Below are 17,950 nucleotides of genomic sequence, written 5' to 3'. Positions count from 1 at the left end.
TCAATTACTTTTACGTATCGCCTGTTCATCTATTTTTTACAATCTGTCGCCTTCTTTCATGCCATGTTCTTTAACATTTTCATCGTTCATCCAGCGAAAAAGCAGGTCTGCTCGAAAGGGTAGCAGCGCGAAGTCTAGCGTTTACGCGTTGAAATGGAGGCCACCTTCGCTCGGTGCCGTTCCATTGAATCGTATCTGTCAATGGGGAGCAATATGAAACGAATGTGAAGGACAAACAGCGTGGAACAACAGGAAGAACGAAGACCGCGAACTATTCAAACGGGCGTTCGCAGCCTCGCCTAAGTTATGCAGATTGTTCCGAACAGTTGGACTTTAATGCCGGCATAAATCCTTTCCCACTTAACTTTATACTTTGAGAGTAGTATGCACTCCTACCTCTGGTATTCGTGTCCCTTTCTTTTTTCCATTACTCTTACTTTTCCCCTTTCTTCGATCCCATCTCCTTTTCTCTTTCGTACACTTGCGTTCTCGAGCGTTTCGCCTCTCACAAGATACACTCGGCTTTGCCACACGGAAACATCTCTTTCTACTTTCGACCAACCGATCTTTCAACAAAGTCGTTTAGAACTCGAGCGAATCCATGCTAACAGATTCCACGTAAAATAGTATAGTAAACGAATATGAAAATTCGATCGTTCTTTTCGAAGAGCGTCTCTGGTTTATTCCAATCCATTAGACGATTATGATAAAAGAACAAGATCGTTATTGAACGCCATGTTGGTCGTGAAGGAGCTAATTGCCGGCCGCACAACGCATCGAAATTAAGGAGGTGTACGGGTATTCGTGTTTGCCCGTAATTTGTTCGCGCACGATCGCGACCAGATGAGACAAATAATCGGTGATTAACCTTCGCCTCGACCGTACGCTGAGAAGAACAAACGCCATAATTGAACTATACGACCAGGATAATTAGCTCAATGACATTTATATTCTATCTCTTGCTATTCTCCTGACCTTAATTTAGTGTCGTCAGTGATAATTAACGTGTCTTACCTTCGGAAACGGAGATGATACTGTGCTCTGGAAAAGTCGGTTGATTGTCGTTGATATCGATCACGCGGACGCTGAGAGCAGCCGTTCCGGTCAACTGAGGATTTCCTTGGTCCGTCGCGATTATCGTTAGTCTATATTTCTCTCGTATTTCACGATCGAGAACGATATTGGTTCGAACTATGCCACTGTACGGCGGACTGATGGTGAATGCATTGTCCGGATTACCGTCAACGATGTGATACAAGATTCTGCTGTTCATCCCTTGGTCCGCATCGCTGGCCGAAAGCTATGCACACGAAACACGCGTATTATACGCCTCTGCCTTACAAGCTAGTGGAAACTTTTAATTATTGTTAACATATCGACGTTATATTTTTACCTTGACGACAAAGTCCCCTTTGACGTTGCCTTCTAGGACCGTTGCCGAGTACTGTGTTTGAGTGAAAATCGGTGGATTGTCGTTGACGTCGGACACCTTGACTACAACCTTCACGTATGCTTCCAAGGGATCGGGACCGCTGGTTCTAGCAGCTACAGCGAGCACATGCTGCGAACTTTCTCTAGGTTTCTCCTTGGATTGCTGTCCTTCCAGAGATCTACCCCATGAATTCGTTCGACTGTCATCGGTTTGTTCTTCCACCGGTTTCACCCTCATATCGGTCCACAATTCCGCGTCCAACCTAGAGGGATTATTCACGCGTAACAACCCGGTATCCTCGTCGATGGTGAACGTGCCAAAGTCGTTGCCCGATCCAAGGGAGTAAGAAACGTGTTGCCTTCTACCATCCGATCGAACGGCCGAGACTTGGATCACTTCGGTGCCAGCCGCAGAATTTTCCTGAATAACAACTTCGTACGACTCGTTTTGAAATTTCAACACTGGCGTCAAGTCGGCGAGATCTCCGACTTGCAGTTCGATCAATCCTCGAGTGCTTTTCGGTGGATTTCCCTTGTCCCTGGCCAGCACCTCCAAGTGATACGTCTTGCCGTTATCCTGCGACAGGGATAACGCCGCAGTAACGGCGCCTGTGCTTGGGTGTATCCTGAATTTAGGCTTCTCTTGCTCGTGCAGAAAGGAGTAGACCACTTCTCCATTGGGACCGTCGTCGGCGTCGGTCGCCACTACTCGCAGAATGTTCTTCTCTGGCTGAGTGCCGATCGACACGCGGGCACGAAAGGGATACTCGTCGAAAACAGGGGCGTTATCGTTGACGTCGCTCACTCGAATCTCGACCGGAATCGTGGTACTCCTGGCGTCGTACTTGCCGCTGTCCGTAGCTACCACCACGAAGTTGTAGGAACTTTGGCGTTCGCGATCCAAGGGGCTGCGGAAAACAATCGGGCTAGAGACATTCGATGGATTGAACGAGTCGCGAAAATTCGCGATAATTATGGGAAACAAAAGGGAAAGGAAGAATTTTTTGGCAGGATGGACAAGCCGGACAGCTCGGTTACATTAGCGACTGGCGAAAATTACGTTCGGTTCGGAGCTCGTTTCTCCTGTGTATCAGATGCATCTTTAATTCTGATTTACCGGTCAATAGACGATTGTTCGAACCAGGAGAACGGGCCGGATTTAAGGCGGAAGGTGGCAGCGCGGCGTAGCGCGACGGCGGATAGCTTGTTTGTCTGACGGAAGCCTTAATCGTGCACAGCGATCTTGTGTAATCCACGTCCGCCATTACCATAACTCTGCGGATCCTCCATGGCGGCTCGCTGGTCGCGGTTTCGTGTCTTAAATCGCGCGAAAGCCGGGAGAGGTTGGCTGTTTTTTCGCCGTTACCACTGAGCGAATTTAGCGTCCCCGTCCTCGTGAGCTATACGCCTCGAGAAATCGCTATATCGACTTAGGGCTCCAACTCTCTCCCTCCTTTTCCGGATTTCTACGCCTCCTCAACTGAATAGTTCAGCGCGTTTTTAAACATCTTTTTCCCTTTGGCCGGCGCTCTTGCCGCTATCTAGAATTTACTCGCTAGGAGGTATTGCTCTCCTGCTCCGATACATCCGTGAAACCAAACGGCGCGACGTCTTTATCGCGCACGTTAATTCTAATCTAATTATACTATCGTGGCAAATTTTTCGCCCGACCCACGACTCGAATGCATAATTTGTTGCCATTGAAAGTAACCGTTTAACGAGTAACATTCAATTGTCGGGTATTTTTTCTAGAATTCCGGTCAGATAGAAGCGATAAAGCGAGTCAGGGGTAATTTATCGTATCGTTGGACTTTGTCTTTATTAGCCGCTTGGAAAAGTCACGCGAACCTTGCGAATTCGCGAGCCGGCGATAAGCACCGGCTGAGCTCGACAATGTCTTTGCCGCGTATGCACTGCCTGCTTCGTATGTGGACGTAATAACCTTTAACGAGCGTGGAATAATAATCGTGCGCCGGTAGCGCGCAAAATCGACGCGGTTATTTACGATTTAACCGAGCAGAGCCGAGAGTCGACTCTCACTGCTGACCATCGCACCGTGCGATTATACGAGCGCGGCTATTTTTATTTACACCGTCTAGATGCGAGATAATATTCTTCGAATCGCTTCTGTTTGAAAATCATCACCTCCGCTAGGATGATGTCGCATCGATGTTCACGGGATTCGTACCGCTATGGTTCGATTAATCGTCGTGCGCAACGTTATCGATACCGAATCGTCGTTCCTATTCAAGTGAGTTATCAGTCCCATCTCTTCCGGGTGGTCCTGGGAATGAACAAGGGGAGAACTTTTATACACCTACTCGTAGCGAACCTCCGCGCTGCTAAACCCGCTCGGACCGTCGAGGTAACAGCAATAGCAACAATACCAACAACAACGCGATACAACCACGCGGTTGGTGACTACCGATCGGGAAGAGAAACGAGCGCCGGCAGCAGCCGCGGAGCGAACGACGGAGAAAGAAAGTTCGTCCGAACAAGTGGTGGGAGGAAAAAGGGACGGAGAAAGAGTCGCAGACAGAGATCGCGAAAGAGTGGCCCGACCGGGATCTGGTTTTGCATATCAGGCTTTTTGCCGGCTGAAATAATGCATTGAAATGCCACATGGTGCCCCGCTGAAATGACACACGGCTGTCGCGCGGCAAAAGTACGCTTCTGCGTGCCTCCTCCCGACTACCGACACCCTTCATCCTATAGATCTCCCTATTTCTCGGCTTGCTGCTTGTTTGTCTTTCCTTTTTTCTTCCTTCCTCTTTCTTTTTCTTTTTGCCTTCCTCTTCTTCTACTCCTCCTTCTATTTTTTGTCTCTCTTCAACGATCCTACGTACTCGTCTGCGTCTCTATAGAAAACGGAACCAGCACGGCCGATACCATTCGATGTCGTTTCGACGAACGAACTAACAAAAATATAGAAGCTTTCATTTCGCTGGGAATTACGCGAGTAATAACGCGGCAAGATTCGAACGGTGACGAGGTCGGAGTTCGTGAAACCCTCGGTGAACTTTAATCAACAGTGTTCGACCTTGATAGAACAGAAGCTACGGAGGGATTAGAGATTTAACGACGTCTCGCGATGCGAGTTTATTGCGCGCATAATCGCAAAGGGCACAGAAGAGAAGGACGAGAAGGGAGACGCGGGCGAAGAAAGGAGACAGGAGAAGGAAGAACACGTTGATCCGTGCCGACGGGTTATGCATATGGAATCAACTAATCGACCACAGTGCATCGTTCGCGAGTCGCATCGACTGACTTTATAATTCTACAACGTTCCTAGACCTTCCACCTCCTTCCATCTTCACCATCTTCTTGTCCGATGGTTTTTTTCATTTCTGTATCTAACCCGCTCCTCCCATGCGTCTACTCCTCGTTTTATGACGACAGTACCGACGTAATATCCCACCAGCGATCCTAATCTCACCCGCAATAAAGATTGTGCAGTAATTAACGCCAGGATGAAATTAGTTTGCTGGAAGAGCTCGCGAAAGAAAGAATTTAATGTGGGAGAAGGGAGAAGACGTACGCAAAGAGACTAGGACGAGATCACCGAAAGCTCAGTGAGAACATTATTCTCGGGTAAAGACTGAGTGGAAAAAAGTCTTCGTTCGATAAAACCAGAGGACGTCGGTTACTCACCCAGCAGTTGTAATGACGCCCGTTAGGTTGTCAACTCTGAATAGCCAGCTTGTTTCTTCGCCGATGGCGTAGGTGATTTTTCCATTCACTCCTTGATCCGGATCTGTCGCTCTCACGGACATGACGCTAGAATCTGGTGCCACATCCTCGGAAATAGTTGCCACGTACTTGCTAGGATAATAGTTTGTCGGGTAATTGGAAGACCCGTACGAGAAGCCGTTGGACAAAGCGAATCCCGGATACTCGGAGCTTGGAACAGGCCCTCGTGGTCTCGATTCGGTATACTGATTCTGAACGAATGATGGAGCGTTGTCGTTCACGTCCAGAACGATTACGGTCAAGTTACATCGTGCCTCCAAGCTGGGTCGACCCTTGTCCTTGGCTGAAATCGTCAGGATGTACTTGGATACCGCTTCCCGATCTAGATTCGACATCGACAACATTCCGGTTATGGAGTCCAAGATGAACTTTGCGCCAATGTTACCACCTAAAAAGCCACCAGAACAATGAAGCCTGTATGTATGCATAGATGAACGAAGGAAAACAGTAGGTGGAACTTCGAAGCGTCTTACCTACGATGCTGTAATAAATTTCCCCATTTTTTCCCTCGTCGAGATCAGCCGCCGCGATCGTGTGAATCACGGAAGTCCCTTGATTCTCGGGTACGGCGAGCGTGTAACAGGAACCTGGTCGGAATTCGGGGCTGTTGTCGTTTTCATCCATGACTAAAACTTCGAGCGTGCTAATATCCAACAGCTTGCTGGACCTCGCTAAAATTGGAACGGAGTAGTGGGAGACTTCCTCGCGATTCAGAGGTCCACGCAGGGTCACTAGACCGTTCGGTGTGACGGAGAATTTGTCCGCAGCCAGGTTGCTTGGAATACTGAAGCTGACATTACCTGCGCAATCATATCAAAACCTTCGTCAACGTTCCAGTCGATATTTTTATCGATGGATATTCAACGCGTGGAATAGAACTAAGCTCTTTTTTTTGAAGTTACGACCAACCGATGCACGTTACAAGAAATTAGGACCACGCGATCGAGACTCGTTTCCTCGCAAGACCATTATCCTGTCGGGACCTTTCCGAAAATCTGAAATTATCGGTCAGTTTGCATACGTAAATGTGTGCCTTTAAAGCGAAAGCGATCGAGTCCCTTGGTCGAAGATCGACACGTAGCGCGAGGCGATAAGCTTCGTAAATTCCTGAAAATATACCAAGCAAATTCGATTCGCGAAATAGCTTTGTTCCTTCGATTACCGGACACGGTTCGAAACCAAGGGTGAGTGGGAAATAACAAGAGAGAAGAAGGAGATAAAAAGCAAAGGATCTTAGCAATTATACAATTTGGTTACCGGCATTCGATGCTCAACGCGTTACGACCGCGAATCTACGGATGCTTGCAAAATTTATACGAGAGAAAATCGAGATCTAGGCGGGCTCGATCCGCGAAACGCGGTCGGGTAGGAAGAATATCATTTCAAGGAATATCTACCGGTGGTCGCGTTTGGCCGTATACAAGGAAAACGATCAAAAGTGTGGTCGGGACGAAAGAATTTTACGACAAACCCGAGTACGGAATATTCCATTCGCGTGGTCATCGTTTTCACTCGAAGGAGTGACGTCTTCCGGTGGAAGCCAGAGTTTAATGCATTCGTTATTATACTGAAATTCCGAAGGACGATGCGCATTAAACTACCGCGGCAATACTTTTAGCTAACATAGAACAAAGAGACGCACTAGCGATCGTTCGGTATTTCTCTCTCGTATCGTGAACGTGGCCAGAAGAGCATTTGGCCGGGTCTCGTGTGTATTCCGTATTCGTAGACGCAACAGAACGGTAGTTACGGTGACGACACGCACACGCTCGTGCCGCACGTACGAGGGTGTCGGTGTTGGTTGGAACCGGTGATTTGCCTATGCGTACTGCAGCAAGCTGGCGGCACGATGATATACGCGGCCATTGTTTCGCCCTGTCCCCTTTCGTTCTTCCCTTTCATCCGCCCTCCCTGCTGCGATGCGGCGCGGTGGCTCGCTAGCGGTTCCGGGCCCCTAACAGCAACCTTGTCCTTCGGGGTATCGCATAGGGACGCGGAACCCTTTGCAAGTTTTGCAGGGCGCGCTAATGCGCTCGTCTGATACACGGGCACCGGTCTAGATAAGCGCAAAACGAGCGATACACCATATTGTCGGTCGTACAGAATGTTTTGCTATGAGACCGAGAATACCTGGCAGATTTTCTGTGCACGCTTTTAGTGATCATTATGTTCGTGCTCTGTCTCATCTGCTTTACGGCCCGTTTTTCTATTTGAAAAGTGGCGGCCGGAACTGAAAGTGGAGGAAAGGCAAAGCGGAGGACTGAAGAGGAAAGCGGAGCACCAAGGAGAGCGGTCACCTAACGCACACCGTCGAACCTTTATCTACGAGGCTGAAATTTTCTCATCGGCGGAATTCTCCGAGGAGCTTTTAACGCGGCGACAAGCAACCATATTGTGGGAGAAGAGAGAATGGTGAGAGAGAAGGGGGGAGAGAGAGGGAGAGTATCGCGCAGACGTAGCACGCGGATGGAACGCACTTTCGAACAGGAGGGAGCCAGACCGAGAGTCGTTTCGCTGAATTTACTATAATGTCCGGTACCAGCCAGATTCGAGGCAATTATTCGTGGTATTTTCATAGCAGAGCTTTCCTATTAGCAGGAGTGGCCATTCGCAGCGGTTATATTCCTTTCTGGCAGTCCGACAATGTAGGTGGCACATAACCGCGCAAACGCTGGCGCGCGGCGACAGCCAAACTCGAAAATCCGTGGAGCAGAACGTAGAAGAAGGGATGGAAAGGGATACGAGAGAAGAGAGGGCACAAGCCGGGACAAGATAGGAGAATGTAATTTCACCTTCTGCTGGTATAGGGAGCGCTAAATTGACAGCCCCTCCTGTTCCGTCGCACTTTATGCAGCGACGCACCACCGAAACAATAAGGACGCTCGCGGAACACCTAAAAGGATAGCCGCGCGGGAGCCCCATTTTTGGTCCTCTCGTGCATCCTTGTCGTACAACGGCGGTGTGTGCGTGTACGCGAAAGAGATCGATAAGTTCCGAGGCAGCCGAGTTCGGCTTTGTCCTTTCGCATTATCCTTGCAAGCGTTAACCGAATATACGCGGTTCTATCTGATCATCTTTCGCGAGTGATATACGAGCATCGGCGGATATTTATCAATAAACTGACCGGTTGTAAACCCAACGCGAGTTTTATCTCGCGTATTTAATGGGAATAAAATGGAATCGAGAATCGCGATCTTGACGATCCGCGCGCTCGCGGTTCGCCAGTCCACGATAACTCTTTGAGAGAGATCGCGGTGCACGCTTACCCTGATCGGCGATGATAGGACCGGCGACGTTTAGAACCGGTGCTCCGACCTGGAGGTCTTCTGAAATTCTAGCTACGGGGTTGGCGAGCAGTAGCCGAGGAGGTCCGTTGGTCTGTCCAGAAGCCAACGTCAGAATCAGCCTGAGAGTGGACTTGCGCGGTGGGGAACCGTGATCGTTCGCCGTAATCTCCAGCTCCGTCGACCTTACCATCGGCCTCTCCAGGCTCACTATACCAGATTCGTAACCCACCGAGAATCTCGCCTCCTCGTTCGCCGATGTAATCACATACGATACACGGCCATTGTCACCTGCGTCTTTATCCACGGCGACCACTCTCACGAGCATCGCCCCTGCAACGATGCCAATTTACGATAATGCTGCTTTGTAATTGAATCGCCCGTCTCTGCGCGTTAGCGCGGCAAACTGAAGGATCTCTACGTGTTTAAGATTCGATTAAGCTCACTCGTTGCTCTTGCCTGAAAGAGCTAAATCGCATAGCAGAGAGTCACTCACCTGGTAAGAGGTCCGGCGTGACCGCGACTTTGGTCGATTCCGGGGCAACGAAAACCGGGTCGTTGTCGTTCTGGTCGAGCACGATGATCCTCGCGGTCACGGTCGAGGCTAGTTGCTCGCCGGGAGGAGCGCGATCGGACGCCTTCAGGATCAGCATGTACTCGGCTCTTTCCTCCCTGTCGAGAGGCCTGGCCAAGGTTAGAGCGCCGGTCAGCGAATCGACCGCAAAGCTGCCTCTCGATGGAAATTCGGCCACCAGACTGTATCTAAGATCGCCGTTCAAACCGCTGTCCAAATCGATGGCCGTCAAATTGTAGATGGTAGAACCGATCACCGCCTTCTCCGAGACTCGAACGGTTATCGGATCCTGCGGCCATCGGGGTGGATTGTCGTTTGCATCTTCGATCACGATCTTCACCGAGACGGCGATGCTCTGAGGGTTGCCGATCGACGTGGTGTCCAATGCGCGAATCTCTAGGTGGTATTCACTAACGTTTTCGCGGTCGAGAGAATGAGCGACCACCAGCTGACCGGAGCTACGATCCACATCGAATGCTGGAAACTCGCTGATGGGTGTCAGGGAATCCAAGGTGAAGGCCACGCGACCTGCTGGACCCGCTCCCGACACCGATCCCACCGCTTGTCCGATACTGGCGTCCTCGCGTACCTGAACGAATCGAGTTACGCGATTTTTTCCTAATTAGTAGGATCGTAAAAGCCGAAGCAATAGTTTGATTTCGATTTAAAGTGCCCCTTTAAAATTTATCCCTTTCCTCCGTAATTAACTTTTTACCGCTTTGCGAAAGAAGAGTTGTCGATGCTTGAACGCCTTCGAACGTGCGCGCGCGCCCATCCTACGAGATGCTTTATCAGCCACGATGCTCATAAATCGCGCGAAAAATCCGAATGAATCGACCAGTGAACGAAAGTTGCATAGCGGTGGCGACGAGGTCGATGATACTCACGTTAAAGGCAAGACTGCTGCTGGTGAAGGTCGGCCGGTTATCCGCCAGCGCTAAAACCTCGACTCTTAACGCGCGTATACCATGCCGCGGTGGTCGTCCTGCATCCGTCGCCTTTACGGACACCCGGTATACGTTTCGTTCTTCGTGATCGAGAACCGCCTTCGTTCTGATCATGCCGGTGATCGGATCAATGGTGAAAACGTTGTAACCATCCGAGTCTCGGTCTGTGGAGGTCAAGGTTAGTCGTGAGAGTACGATAATCGACACTCGGTGAAAAACTCGCGTGATCTCGACAGTGAGAACGAATAACGTTAAAACACCATTAAGGAAATAGCAATATTACGGTTATTCAAACTCGTTAAGCATGTATCCGACTGGCTCGAAAGGGTCGAAACGACTCGTAAACGTTCTTGAGAAAATCGGATGGCAATCCTAACGAGACCGTATAAACACAACCCGTTCGAGTTCGTCTTTAAGACCGTGCATAATTGTCTTGGTAATTGGATAACTAATTTCTTCGAGCGCGCTTTCTTCCTTTTCGTGGATCGAGACGAAATCGCTTCGATTCGATCCGTGTTTCTTCGGCTGTAACGCATTACCTTTCAAAATCGTGTAGGTTACGGACGCATTTTCGCCGAGATCCGTGTCCAACGCTCTAACCCTCGCTACTTCCGTTCCCGGTGGTTGTTCCTCCCTGACGCTCACTACGTCCCCTTGAGGATCCACGATTTCGGGCGAGTTGTCGTTCACGTCCAGTACGGTAACCTTCAATGGCACCCTGGCCGCTCTGGACGGTGTTCCTTGATCTCGTGCCTCGAGGACCAGCTCGTGCACTCCCTTCGTTTCCCGATCCAGCGGTTCTTTAGTCGTGATCTCGCCTGAAAATCACGAACGACAAGATGAGTCGCGTTTCGTTCATTTTCTAAGATATCCGAGACGTTTCCCATTCGTATTTATTTCGATTCACCGCACCGATTCTCTAGATCGGTGCGAGAAGATGCTCGTGATACGGAGCGGGGGACCGCGTATAAATGAGATGGAAATGCCATAAATATCTTGACATAGAAACGAATTCTACACGAACGTACGTGGGAGACGGACCATCACCGGTCGGCATTGTGCGAGGAAATCGACCTTATCAATTTTCCCGGACAGGAACGATTAATTGGATAATCGCTGCTCGTACGCTCGCTAAGAAACGTCCGTTCGAACGCTCGAATTCCTTGGTCGCGCCTCAACACCGGCTATCGTATATCGTTTCCGTCCTCCTCTCGCATATTATAATTGCAATACGGATGCGTATACAGTCGCGCGTGTAACGAGCACCGCTGTAATCTCGCGGTACAGACGGACCGCAAAAGTTACGAAGGATAGGGGGAGGGGGGGCTGAAGGAAGAGGAAGAGAATGAAGAAGAGGAAGAAGGAACGGGGCGAGAAGGAGGAGGCGGAGATCGAAAGAAAGAAGGAACAGAAAGAAGAAACGTAAAAAGGAGAGGAGAGTCTTCTCGAGCTGTCCTTTCGACGGGTCGGCGCATTAATGGGTAATTAAGCAAGCGCCTAGCCGACCGAGCAAAACTATTCCAAGATGTGGAAAGGAATGGGGAAAACAATTCGTATAAGGGGTCGAAGGAAGGGCATCGGTGTTCGTAGGACACACGAGACACCCGCGTGCCTCTACGAATTCTCGACGTACCTAGTCCAGTCCGACGCGTCCACCTCGTCTACCAGCGCCGACAGAATCCCGTCGACGTCGCCGTGCTCGTCGTTTAGAAGACAAACGATCGACGGAGGAACATGCAAACGAGCCGGCATCGAGGGATACCATCGCGGAACAATAAGAAGTATATCGTAGGACGCGTGCTAATGCGTTTCTCGTGTTAACCGTGGGACCGTGCGACGAACTTCTTTGCCCCCTTCAGGAACCGGCTCTCTTTCCGTTCCCGCGCGTTTCTTCCAATATTTGGAAATCCATGCTCTTCCGAGACTGCGTTAGGGAAACTCGTTCCGCGCCGCCACGATCAATAAGAGATTTCTTGGAAGCTGTGAAACATATACCGAAACTGACCAACCGACCAACCGCTCCACGATTTCCCGCGTTTCACCGCTATTCGGTTTTCCGCTAATTTCTCGCATGACTATCGGTGGCAACGCGCACAAATCGAGTAGAATCTTCCGAAACCAAAGATTAATATACAAGTACCGCTGCGACGGGACAACTGGATACTTCCGGCAGAGAGAGGCAGCGGTTATTTTTATTTCTCTGTAGCGAAGGTTCGCACCGGAATGACTGGAGAAGAGTCCCTCCTCTGCAAACAGGCAGGCCGGTGCACCGACCAGCGAGACTTCTCGTGGATACGAGAGGAAGACCGGCCTGGTCTCGAACCAGCATGTACACAAATACTCTCGTGTCGCATGCCAATCAAAGCACGTATGCGCGTAGCATACGAGAGGCAGCGTGCGTGCTCGTTTCGCGGTGTGTGCTGAACCCGGGCCCTTTCTGGTGATTCGTTACACGCCGGTAAGGTGAAAGCACCACTCTTACGGGATTATACTTTGATATCCACGAAGCAGGGGAGATGTTACAAAAACGAAATAATCGCGCCACTGTTCGTATCTCCGATATTGCGTTGTATGGTCTTCCAATTAAAGGCATTCGTATCAAAAATAAATTTACGCTCCTTCGCTTCTTTTTCTTCGACTTCGACCGCTATAAATCTTGAACGCGCGCCAAAGCCGAGAGACGCGCGTCCACCAGAACGAACGACAGAGCTTTGTGCGCACCGTGGAAGCCGATTTCATTAAGCGTTTTCGAGGACTTACGAAACCCACGTCTGAAGATCTATCGTGTCGTTTCTGTCTGGTGCTTCTAAAGGCTTGCACAATCGTGCAGGGTACCGCTGTTTAACAATGGTACGCAACATCACCAGAACCGTTCCCGAGTTGACGTAAGAGCAACGCGTAAATTAACAGCGTCGATGGCCGAGGGCTATTTAGAAAATTAATCGCCTCTTTCTTCCTTTTCTTCACACCTTGCTCAACGCCCGGTTCGAATTCAATTCGAATACGCGTCGTTCCTTTCTTTCCGCGCTAGAAAGCTAGAGACGTGACGCGATCGCGTAAATTCCTTTCCAACATGTGTGTCACTCTATAAAAAAGGAACATCGAGCTGTAAATGTGGAACGCGCGCGTGATCGATATCGTACCGAACTGCGTTCGATATCATGGTATGTTAATTCTATCGGAAATTCGGACAGTATATAGAATTTGTTGATATTTTCCTGGACGGTTTTAGTGGTGTGGGATTTTTTTGTTTGAACGTTCGAGCGCTCATAGCTGTATCAGCTGTATCATAGTCGGCTGACAGCTTTCGTAAACACTCGAGCGTCGATTCGACGAGAAACAAGTAAGTACGCGAGCACCGGATTAATATCGGTTATGCAAATAGAGGAAGAAAGTCAGAAAGGAGAAAAAGATCTTACCTGTATCAGGATCGACGGTGAAACTGCTGTTGGCCTGGACCACCGCGTATCTGAGCAGGGCGTTTTTCCCAAGATCGGGATCAGAGGCACTCACGGACCCGACCAGCGTACCCGAGGGTAGATTCTCCAACAGGTCGAATCCGTAAAAATCCTTCTCGAATCGAGGATCGTTGTCGTTGTCGTCGAGCACCGTGACCAGCACGGAAGCGCTCGCGGTCGCGGCCGGAGAACCGTTGTCGGTCGCGAGAACCGTCAGCGCGTGCCGATCCAGGGTCTCGCGATCGAGAATCTGCGCGAGGTAAATCCAACCGGTGTTCGGACTGATCCGGAAGGCCGTTGATCCTTGAAGACGGTAACTCAGCCTCGCATTATTGCCCGTATCAAGGTCCACCGCGGTCACTTGAAGAATCTGTGTAGAGGACAGGAACAAGTTTGTTTTACGAGCGTGTTTTTAGGTAGGTCGATACAACGGAAAAACGAGTACGACAATTACGATACTTCCTCGGCCGCGCAAAGGGGGAGAAATCTGAATTTCTGCGATGTAAACGTTTCTCGAGGAGACGAAAAAAAGCTGATGAGATCGATGAAAAAGAAGGCGGCGGCGGCGAGGTGGCACGCAGGGAGAAAGAGGCGGCGAGGAGACAAGACCAGTCGATCCGGTCGTTCCGTATTAATTAAACGCACCCAAAGTCCGCGAACCCTAAATGCGTTCGAACCGGTCGATGTTTTCCAGTGCGGGAGGATCGTGAATTACGGAGGTCGGAGAAGAAGAAGAAACATAGGATCGAGGGTATATAACTTGGTATCCCGTGCACGAAGCTGGCGCACGGGCAATGATGGATGGCGAACCACAAGGAAGAAAAGGCGACGAGCGCGAAGGGCGGAGGGACGAGGACGAGGATAGAAAGGATCGGCACTCGTCTTCTCATCTGTGAAGGAAGAAGGACGAAACGGTGGCGGCGGCGACGGCGGCGGCGGCGGCGGCGGCGGCAGCAGCAGCGGCACAGAGGGAGGAAGAGTAGAGATCGACCACCATTAGAAGGAGAACCTGACGTGGGAGCAGGCAGTAATGTGTCTAACTGTACGTTATTAGTTCGCGGCGGGTGAAGGGTTACCCTCACTGTAAGCCAAGTTACTCTTGCTAGCTGCTGCTTCCCCCTACTATCTCCCCGAGTTTCTTTCTCTGCTCGTCTCTCTCCTGGTCGCGGCTAAGATATTGTCTGGATACCACCGACAGCTCACAGATCTGTTTCGCCGATAGATACCACCGATATATACGTGTACGCCGCGCCGAGAAAAGATGGAACGAGAGATCGAGTGGCGAAGGAAGAAGGAAAGAGGAAGAGAGGAACGTGCGCGCTGTTCACCTCGTCGTCGTCGTCGTCGTCGTCGTCGTCGTCGTTTCCGTTCTATCGTACCCTCGTGTATCCGTTGTATTAAAAATGTGACGTCATTTAACGGGCCTATCTTGCGGCAACGATCTCTCGACCATTCGTCATCGGTATCCTTGTATTCGGGATTGCGTCCACCAGTGGCTACCACTGCACCGCGAGGAATCGCGCTGTTCGTCTCTCGTTCCACCGCTAGATATCGCTACTCCAATGACGAACGTGTTCTCGTGTACGCAACAGCTAATGACTCTTTCCCGATTGCTTCCTACTTCATCTTTATCGTTGTGTTTAGAGCAAGACCGTTGTAGTCGCGCGTCGTGCCACGAAACGCAACGAAATAAGATGCTATCTGTCAACCACTGTTCGAACAATTAGACAAACCTTGCTTCTCGAAGACGACAGCGATAACTAAGACGACCACGACAAAGAACGAGTTTACCCGAAATAAATAGTCGTATCCGTGAGCATGAGGTTCGACGTCTCCACGAGTGTCAGACACCAACAAGGAAAGATTTCACGGAATGGAGAAGAATTTCGTTCCAACTTCGTCGGTAATGGTGTTTAACCACGATAAATAATCCTTTCAAGCGGGATAATCAGCATGGGTTGTTCATAAAACGAGCAGTTGCGCGCTGCGTTTCTGTTAAGCCTATCAACGATTACCTATCAATCCCGTGTATTCCGTACTACTCCATAGAGGGCCGCGATACACCATACCACATGCGCACAGGTATACGTGTTAGCGCGTATGTATATATCGCGTAACAACGTACTGCGCGTTCCTATATCAAACTATCAGTTATAGTCTATCAATCCTTCCACTGAACTGGTCTATCTAGTAACCTTATAGTTCGCATCACTAATCTTTCGCGCGCTCCGGCGCTCAGCTAATTCGTTTCTGTTCTCCGCTGACAAGGTGAACTCGATGAGTCAACGTCTTCTTCTTCTTCCACTCTATTCGCCGTATCTAATCGAAGAAGACCGAAAATAGAGAAGGAGGAGGACAAAAGGTGGGGGAGGAGATGATCATCGATCCGAGTGGGTGTTAAGGTTCAGCATGATTGGTCTTCCCGGTTGTCCCGCCGGATGAAGTTACGCTTGGCGAAAACGAATTTGAAAAACAAAAAGAGTGCGAGAAACAAGAATGTGGAGGAACACTGGAGAAAGGTTGTTAATCCCTCTCGCTCCTCTACCGACCCAGAATTTCTCTCTCCCACTCTTTTAGCCTTTCTTCGTTCTGTACACATTTTCATGTACACTTTGCGATGCGCTCCCTCGCTCCCTTCCGCGAAAGGGAATCCTACCGCACGTCTCCTCGACAAACAAATGCCCGCGTGACGGGCGTGTAATGAAGATTTTTCTCACTTGAGAATCGAGCTTGGCGCCTTCGGGAACCTCCACATGATACTCGTTCCTCTCGAACACTGGGGGGTTGTCATTCACGTCCTGTACCTCGACGCTCAGGCTGAGATTCGCGGAGAGACCAGCACCATCCAACGCTCTTATCAGAAGACCGTGCCTTTGCTGTGTCTCGTAGTCCAATCTCCTTGCTAAATAGAGTTCTCCCGAGCGGCCGTCTATTCCAAAGAGGTCGTTGCTATTCTGGCCAAGGACGTAGCGTATAGGGTGAGACGGAACGATGTCGGGATCGGTGGCGTGTGCTACGTAAAGCGCCGAGTGAAGGGGATGCGATTCCGGAACGGAAATGCGGACGCTGCTCGTCGGGAACGTCGGAGCGTTGTCGTTCACATCCTCCACGTTCAATTCCACCTGTGTGACGAGAAACAATGCGACGGCATTGCGATCAGATTGCTACCTTGACTCGTGTATGTATCGCGATTTCTCTCGTGATTGTTTCGATTTCTATCGACGCCGGTTACCTGACAGTAGCCTGCGGAAATTCCATTGCGCGCCTCTACGCTGAGAATGTACTTGTCCCGAGTTTCTCGGTCCAGTGGAAGGCGAATCCGAATCATGCCCGTGTTGGAATCCATCATTAGATCCGGTTCTTCCTTCACCAAATAAAATCTGGTTGGCCGTTCACCTGCGAACACAGTTATTATCGTTGTTAAATGGCTACAAAGTGGCTTTTTCTTATACTTTTCTTTTAAGTAACGATCGTTTTAAGACCGAGCGTCGGAAGCTTGAATCTTTGAGAGGAGAAAGGGATGCGATGCAAACCTCGTATTAATTTTTTTTCCTCGACCTTAGCGAGCGAAGAATTCGTTGGTTCGTTGGTCTGTTTCTTTTAAAAAGGAACACGAAAAGAAAGGGCGGAAATGGTGGAGGGGGAAGACTGAAAGCGCAAAAATGACGAAAAGGTATTCGGATACTATATAAGCAATTTGCCCGTTAATTACAACTTCGCCTTGTTCTCACGTGCGCATTTTGCTCCTTTCCTTTCTCGGGGTGCAAATTGTACGAAAATCTTGGCAATCACCACTCATGGTTGTTTCTGATACGTATGCGATTCGTTGTTTCCAACGGTATGATCGATTGATTGAATCGAATGGCCGCAATTTCGCTAAACACCATTCTATAAAACGCATCGCGCGTATACAGTACGCCTTATTCTTTAATGACCTTACCAATAACCGTGCGCACGCATACTCGCTATCACCAGAACATTTTCTCCTTGGCTGATTTCTACGGAAGTCAAACCAAGCGAATAGAAGTAAGAAATGACCAATGATCGATCATCTTTGATGAGACGAGGAAATATATATTCTTCAACGATTCGCTAGTTATCCCAAAAGCTCGAAAGAGGAGAGTTATTCAAAGAAAATTTATAACACGTACATATGAAATCAATTAATTAATAGGGAAATCAAGCGATCATTACCGCTGGCAGACGATGAACGATCGGACGGCAGAGCAGAGCATGTTTCCTGCATAACCAATGCCGATCCCTGTCCGCCCACGGTCAATGTGCCAAGAACCGTAGGGATGTCCCGCCGCCCCGCGGTATCCCACGTGGTATTGTTCTTGCGTTAGACTTCTAGACCGTCTTCGGTTTTGCTCGCGCTATCGACGCTATTGAATACGGTCGAGCGAACCGTTATCGCTTTGTCTCGCCAGTTACCTGGCGAATATCTTCGTGACATTTAACCGAGCTCGATCGATCGATCGATCCCCGCGATTCGATGTACTCGAC

General features: G+C 49.7%; 1 protein-coding gene across 3 annotated transcripts in view; it reads right to left on the bottom strand.

Moving 5' to 3' along the window:
- LOC122567248 (protein dachsous) overlaps positions 1-17,950 on the bottom strand; it is a 213,652-nt gene that overhangs the window by 8,359 nt on the left and 187,343 nt on the right. For all 3 annotated transcript variants that reach the window (XM_043725618.1, XM_043725621.1, XM_043725619.1), the window contains exons 4-14: positions 16,677-16,840; positions 16,162-16,566; positions 13,406-13,814; positions 10,526-10,804; positions 9,927-10,150; positions 8,962-9,628; positions 8,448-8,798; positions 5,655-5,981; positions 5,083-5,569; positions 1,394-2,339; positions 1,015-1,300 (exon numbers count right to left, since the gene is read on the bottom strand). In XM_043725618.1, coding sequence (XP_043581553.1) covers positions 1,015-1,300; positions 1,394-2,339; positions 5,083-5,569; positions 5,655-5,981; positions 8,448-8,798; positions 8,962-9,628; positions 9,927-10,150; positions 10,526-10,804; positions 13,406-13,814; positions 16,162-16,566; positions 16,677-16,840 — 4,545 coding nt within the window. The remainder of the gene's footprint in view (positions 1-1,014; positions 1,301-1,393; positions 2,340-5,082; positions 5,570-5,654; positions 5,982-8,447; positions 8,799-8,961; positions 9,629-9,926; positions 10,151-10,525; positions 10,805-13,405; positions 13,815-16,161; positions 16,567-16,676; positions 16,841-17,950) is intronic.

Source organism: Bombus pyrosoma, linkage group LG4, assembly GCF_014825855.1.
Source record: "Bombus pyrosoma isolate SC7728 linkage group LG4, ASM1482585v1, whole genome shotgun sequence".
NCBI lineage: Eukaryota > Metazoa > Arthropoda > Insecta > Hymenoptera > Apidae > Bombus > Bombus pyrosoma.
Note: the sequence above shows the minus strand (reverse complement) of the source record. Positions and strands in the feature narration are given on the sequence as shown.